At 34.6% G+C, this 6,283-nt stretch overlaps 2 protein-coding genes across 3 annotated transcripts in view; both read left to right on the top strand.

Moving 5' to 3' along the window:
* LOC104732857 (uncharacterized WD repeat-containing protein C2A9.03) lies at window positions 2,144-5,373 on the top strand. Of its 2 annotated transcripts, none has more exons than XM_010452453.2 (11): window positions 2,144-2,249; window positions 2,756-2,835; window positions 2,935-3,056; window positions 3,162-3,329; window positions 3,425-3,511; window positions 3,703-3,837; window positions 3,933-4,043; window positions 4,206-4,297; window positions 4,399-4,504; window positions 4,594-4,680; window positions 4,765-5,373. In XM_010452453.2, exons 2-11 carry the CDS (start codon window positions 2,823-2,825, stop codon window positions 5,176-5,178), a joined length of 1,335 nt encoding a protein of 444 aa, XP_010450755.1. In that variant the 5' UTR covers window positions 2,144-2,249; window positions 2,756-2,822; the 3' UTR covers window positions 5,179-5,373. The 2 variants fall into 2 exon arrangements, with proteins under 2 accessions (XP_010450755.1, XP_010450762.1); XM_010452460.2 differs by lacking the exon at window positions 2,144-2,249 and adding an exon at window positions 2,281-2,569.
* LOC104755571 (uncharacterized WD repeat-containing protein C2A9.03-like) overlaps window positions 5,774-6,283 on the top strand; it is a 6,617-nt gene continuing 6,107 nt past the window's right edge. The window contains exon 1 of the mRNA XM_010477975.1: window positions 5,774-5,780. Within this exon, the coding sequence (XP_010476277.1) occupies window positions 5,774-5,780 (7 nt within the window). The remainder of the gene's footprint in view (window positions 5,781-6,283) is intronic.

Raw genomic sequence — 6,283 nt, forward strand, 5'->3', positions numbered from 1 at the left:
AGAAGATTTGTGAAGACACATGCAAAGAAAACGAAGATCATGGAGAACCGATTGGCATTCTTAGGAAAAAAGCTTGAATTAATCTTTTTATTATATTAAAAATCTTATTATATAAAGTTGGGTTTTCAAATTAGCCACATGTCAAGTATACTGATGAAATGTTGACACGTGTCCAAAATTATTATTTTTCAAAACAGCTAATTAAAAAATAACATTAAATCTAAATAAAATTTACATGTTTATCTAAAAAAAATTCTAAATCAAAAAGGAAAATTAACAAAACTAATATATTTTCTATTGTAGGCTACTTATGTTATACGTGTTTTCTCAATAAGAGTTTGACATGTATAAACAAAAAAGTAATTCACTAAGCATGTATATTATTATTAATAAATTATGTCAAAAGAATAGGTTGAGAATAATTAATAAATTATCCCCCTCTCCAGGATATTGTCGCCCTACTTTTGATTTGGGTAAAAATAAGTTGAGAATTTATGATCCGAGAATATTTGAGACAAGGTCATAACTTTAAGTTGTTTTGGTACAATTGGATACTTCTGAAAAGTAAATAGGTCGTTGATCCTTAACGTGATTATGACATATGTCATGTTTTGGATTGTATATAAAGTTTCTATTTTGTATATCTGAATTATCTAAGACTTATATTGTGACAACCCGTCCCGCGAAACCCACTAGCCCACCGCTAGCTGCCCCAACGGACCGTCCGTGGACCCTGCTAGCCCACTGCTAGCTGTCCCAATGGACTCCAAGCTGGCCCTGCAGGGCATCGATCCTAACCCCTTACTGGGCAAATGGAACTATTCATCCAAATCCACAGTAGGTTATTGGTGAACCAGGCGTTCCTCGAACCCTGGTCCCCATCCTTTAACAACCTTCCCACAGGACAAGTTGCCACCAATTGATACCAAAAATGAAACAACCCTTCCCGTTTTTTTTTATACCTTAATTTACTAGTGGTCCCATACCCACTAACATCCTATCAACAATCAATAACCGCGGATAACCAAATAAAACAAATTTCCATCAATTGGTGGCAACTTGTCCTGTGGGAAGGTTGTTAAAGGGTGGGGACCAGGGTTCGAGGAACGCCTGGCGCACCAATAACCTACTGGTGGATGTGGATTTCTACAGTGATGGGTTAGGATCGATGCCCTGCAGGACCAGCTTGGGGTCCGTTTGGGCGGCTAGCAGTGAGGCTAGTGGGCTAGCAGTGAGGCTAGTGGGGTCCACGGGACGGGTTGTTACATATATATACCATCATGATTATAATTTTCAAATTTTTATTTTTATTATATTATATTAAATTTCTTTCAATTTCTCAATTTTTATTGGATTAGTCATAAAATCATTGTAATTGAGTAGATAATTTTCACCAGTTGTTCATCCAATATATTTGGAGTAAAAAAAACTTTATGGCTAAAGAAATTATATCACAAAACAATTTTAGTAATTATAAGAACTATAATTATGCCAAAATGAAAGTAAAACAACATAAAATTTGTTTAATTTGTTTAGAAGACATTTTATAGGTGGTGATAAAGAGCATACTTTAACAATAAAATAATTTTGGGTGTAAGAACATATTTTAATGGTAAAACATAGAGTAAAATTGTATGTGGTTACTTATTAGATGTTGCTTTGATGAATTTGCTGCATGTAAAATATTTTGTAAATAAGTTGTGAAACGTTTTTGAAATTTGAGAATAATAATATTTGTAATGATGAATATTTGACAAAAGTTTTAGTGGGATAGAATTTAGCTTTAAATTATTATAATATACTAAAAATATAGAAATATAAATAATTGTATGAAGGTAAATTAAATATTCTCTAACTTAAATTATTTATATATTTACTTTAGAAAAAAAATTCTTTATATATTTTTAAAAATTTGTTTTAGATTTACGATTTATTTTTTTAAATAATTTTTAAATTTGCATCTCGTGCGGCTCTTATCTAGTTGTTGTATATAATAAAGATTTTTCAGTTGGTCCAAGAAAATAAGATTGGGTTAACTTCAATGATACGGGTAACGCGTGGTTATTGGATATTGGCTGTTAATATGCTGACGTGGATAATATTTGATTCCAAAAAAATGATCAACTTAACTTTAAAAAAAAAATACATGGAGTGTGTATGTTGTATACACAATAAAATTGGATCCTCTCATCAGATCCGGTGATTACCTAATTCGCGTCAATTTCTCAACACAAGTTTTCGAGATTTTGGTAATCGAATTTTTTTTTCATTTTATTCTTCTCACTTATTTAATCCTCTCTTTTCTTTTTCTTTTTTTTTTTTCTTCTGGTGAAACCCCTCTTTTACTAATATTAGGGTTTTCTGGGGTTGAGATGATGACGACGATCTTATCGAATTAATATACCTCTTTTTCTTTTTCCTCCTGATTCAAAAACATAGGGTTTTTAGTGCATTAGATCGAATACTCTTTGATTTTTTTGTTACCTATTCATTTTTTTTTTAATTGCAATTTTTATTGAAATTTTTGCGTTGCAATTTTAATTGATTCCTGGAGAATTGAATTTTGCGGGTAAGCCCTAATTTAGAGTTAGGAGATTCATAAATACAATAATTATATTAATGTTTTTTATTGTTCTGTTTATGCTTTTTATTGCTTTGTGAATTTTTTGATTATTGCTAAATTTATGAATTTTGCATCATCTTATTATTATTAATTTGTATTGGTTTGTGAATTGTTTACTATATAATATTGCAGGTTGGTTTTTGAGAAAGTGGGAATTGGATTTGGCTTTGTTTCAATTTGGGGATATCTAAGAGAAGATATGGCTGACTTTGGTTTGTTCTGTTTTCCCTTGTGTGTGATTTGAGTATTCTTTTTTCCTTGAATTGATCTCTCTCACTCACTCACCCCATGTTTGATTATGAACTTTGAAGATGAATATATGGCTGATGAGTATGACATGGATGATCTTGAAGATGATATGAATGCCGAGTTTGATGGTAGGGATATCGATGCTTCTGATTCCGAAGTCGAAGATTTAGACCAAGACCAATTGGTTTGTCTTCCTTCTTTACTCTGTTTCTCCGTTATTACTCTTTTGTGTATGTTCTTTAACACCACACCCAGTTTACTAACTTGTGTACATGGATTATTACTTCAGAACAAGTCTGCAGCAGATACTTCTGCTGCTCAAGCAAGGAATGGGAAAGATATTCAGGGTATACCCTGGGATAGACTTAGCGTTACTAGAAAAGAGTATAGGAAAACTAGGCTAGAACAGTATAAAAACTATGAAAATATCCCCAACTCGGGTGAGGAATCTGCTAAGGTGAATTGTAATTTCATGCTTCTTTTAAGGTTATTTATAAGGAGGTGTACATAGGTTGACCTTTTTCTCACTCTAGTCTTGCTTATTGGAACCAGAAATGCATGAATACTGAGAAAGGCAGCTCTTTCTATTCGTTCAGGAGGAATTCTAGATCAGTGAGATCAACCATTCTCCATTTCCAGGTTTGTCTACTTAAACCCTTCTCTGTTATGTCAAACAGTATGGTTCTTTGTTCAGATCATGTAAATATAACTTGGTAGCTTCTTTTTTTCTTCTTAGTCAGATGGAGTGTAATTCAAATGTAGACGTTCTCTATGCTACTGTTGTTGATGAAATCAGAGTTAGACTAATTATTTTCCCTTCTTTGTTGCAGTTGAGGAATTTGGTCTGGGCTACCTCAAAACATGATGTTTATCTATTGTCAAACTACTCTATCAGTCACTGGTCTTCTTTGACTGGTTCCAGGAATGAAATACTTAATGTTAAAGGTCATGTAGCTCCATCTGAGGTTCGTTTTTCAAGCATTATCGTAACTATCTTGTTGGGACTCCTTTTCGTCTCTGTTGGGTTTATTTAAAGACGATAATATTCTATATTATTCAGAAACATCCCGAGAGTTTGTTGGAAGGATTTACAGAGACTCAAATCAGCACTCTTGCAGTAAAAGAAAGACTGCTAGTTGCTGGTGGATTTCAGGGAGAACTCATTTGCAAGGTTAGTTTAACGACTTTGAATAGATATAATAAGGATAGTAGCAAACTTCGGTGTTTCCACCAACTGCTTAGAAGCCTCTTTCCATTGATTTAAACTGCCAAAGAAGTTGCTTATTCATCATGTTCCAATTTTGTGAATTTTTTTGTTCCCCCATACAAACAGCATCTTGATAGACCTGGTGTGAGCTTCTGTTCACGTACAACTTATACCGAAAACGCTATCACCAATGCAGTAGATATATACAGAAACTCCAGGTACCTCTTTGCCTTTCATAATATTACGTTGGTGGTTTTGTGCTTTCAAGTTTTAGGCTATAAGACAAACAGGACTGAAACTAGTACTATTGTCTTATTAGCGGCGCACTTCATTTCATGGCCTCAAATAATGACTGTGGAGTCAGAGACTTTGATATGGAGAGATACCAGCTTGTCCAACTCGTCCGTTTTCTATGGCCTGTCAACGTAAGCTCACTTAATTTCTCATTCTTCTGCTTTTCTGCAGATAAATCAAACTGAATCTTACAAAGCTATTTAATTGGAAATTTTTACAGCATAGCTCCCTTAGTCCTGATGGAAAACTAGTAGCAGTCGTTGGAGATGACCCAGATGGTCTACTGGTTGACTCAAGCAACGGACAGGTACTTAAGATTCTTCTTCCCGGAACTGTCTATTATACTGCGGTTAGGTCTTTTGGAACTTTACGGTTTTGAGTTTTGTTGCAGACGATCGGGACGCTAAAAGGTCACTTAGACTATTCGTTTGCATCAGCTTGGCATCCAAACGGTGTAACATTTGCCACAGGAAACCAAGACAAGACCTGTCGTATTTGGGACACAAGGAATCTCTCGGAATCAGTCGCTGTCCTAAAAGGTAACCTCGGAGCCGTACGGTCCATTAGGTTCACATCTGATGGACGGTACGTTGCAATGGCGGAGCCAGCAGATTTTGTCCATATCTATGACACAAAAACAGGTTACAAAAAGGAGCAAGAGATTGATTTCTTTGGAGAGATATCTGGGATTTCGTTTAGTCCAGATACTGAATCTCTCTTCATCGGTGTTTGGGACCGGACTTATGGAAGTCTCTTGGAGTATGGTAGAACCAGAGACTACACTTATCTTGATTCATTACTTTGATGGAAAATCAAATTTAAGCCTTTTTTATATTAAAAAAAACTTACATAAAAGTAATCTATTATATGCCTAATCATAATCATACCGGCAAAGAGAAAAAAAAGAGAGAAACCATCAGCTATTCATTTGTGTAATTTGATTTGTTGTGCTTTTAAAATGTACATTTTTCACGGACTTGGAAATTGTCTTTGGGATTCATAAGTCAAAAAACTCAATCCCTTCAAAGATCTTGTAGATTTGGCTAGAAGATTTTTAACCAACAAAGAAACAGTCTTCCTAGGGGTTGGATCATACAACTTGGACTTATTTTGGCCTAAGCATCTATTGCATATCGTTACAAGAATATTCTCTTAAGTGTGTAACAATTTCATGCGCGACAAGCTTGTACCAGGTTAAGAAAAAAACTAATTTGGCTTGGTTTTGATTTTACGTTATTTGAAACCATAACCAAATAACTTTGTGAAAATTAATTGATCCCAGTTTTGCAGTTCAATGCAAATGGAATAATTCCATTCCACATCTGATCTCTTACGAATTGTGTTGAGCTAGCATTGATTGTAAAGAGGATTTATATTAGGTTAAATCTCTGATAACTTGAATGACTGGTAAGAGTGGTCCTCCACTACTAAGTTTTTATGTAATCTCTTGTTAGTATTTTTACCTACTCGCCAATAAAGGCCTCATCATACAAAACTCAGTAATCATAAAGTCTTATCTAACTGAGTGAAAATTAAATCTCGGAAGGGTGAGTACAATCAAGTAGACTAGAGATCCCGAAGACCCGAACAATGATTTGTATAATAGATGAACATAAGAAAGATGTTGTCTCTTGCAGAAAATCACGACACCTGCTTTGCTTTAGTGTGGTGACATGCATATATGTGGTTATGTAGATGAATTAGCTCATGCGGTCTTTCGATCTGATGACTTCGATCTTTAGGCCTTGCTCGTTCATCAGATCAGATCATTCTAGTTTTAGTTGGTACGTAACTTAGGGTTTTAGGGAAACTACTGTAGTGTTGTCTTGGCGGGTGCGACATGATAATCTTGGTGTACTCCTTTGATTCTTGATCGATGTCATGTCACTCTGCCTGAGAATGCATGCTCC

Source organism: Camelina sativa, chromosome 2, assembly GCF_000633955.1.
Source record: "Camelina sativa cultivar DH55 chromosome 2, Cs, whole genome shotgun sequence".
Classification (NCBI taxonomy): domain Eukaryota; kingdom Viridiplantae; phylum Streptophyta; class Magnoliopsida; order Brassicales; family Brassicaceae; genus Camelina; species Camelina sativa.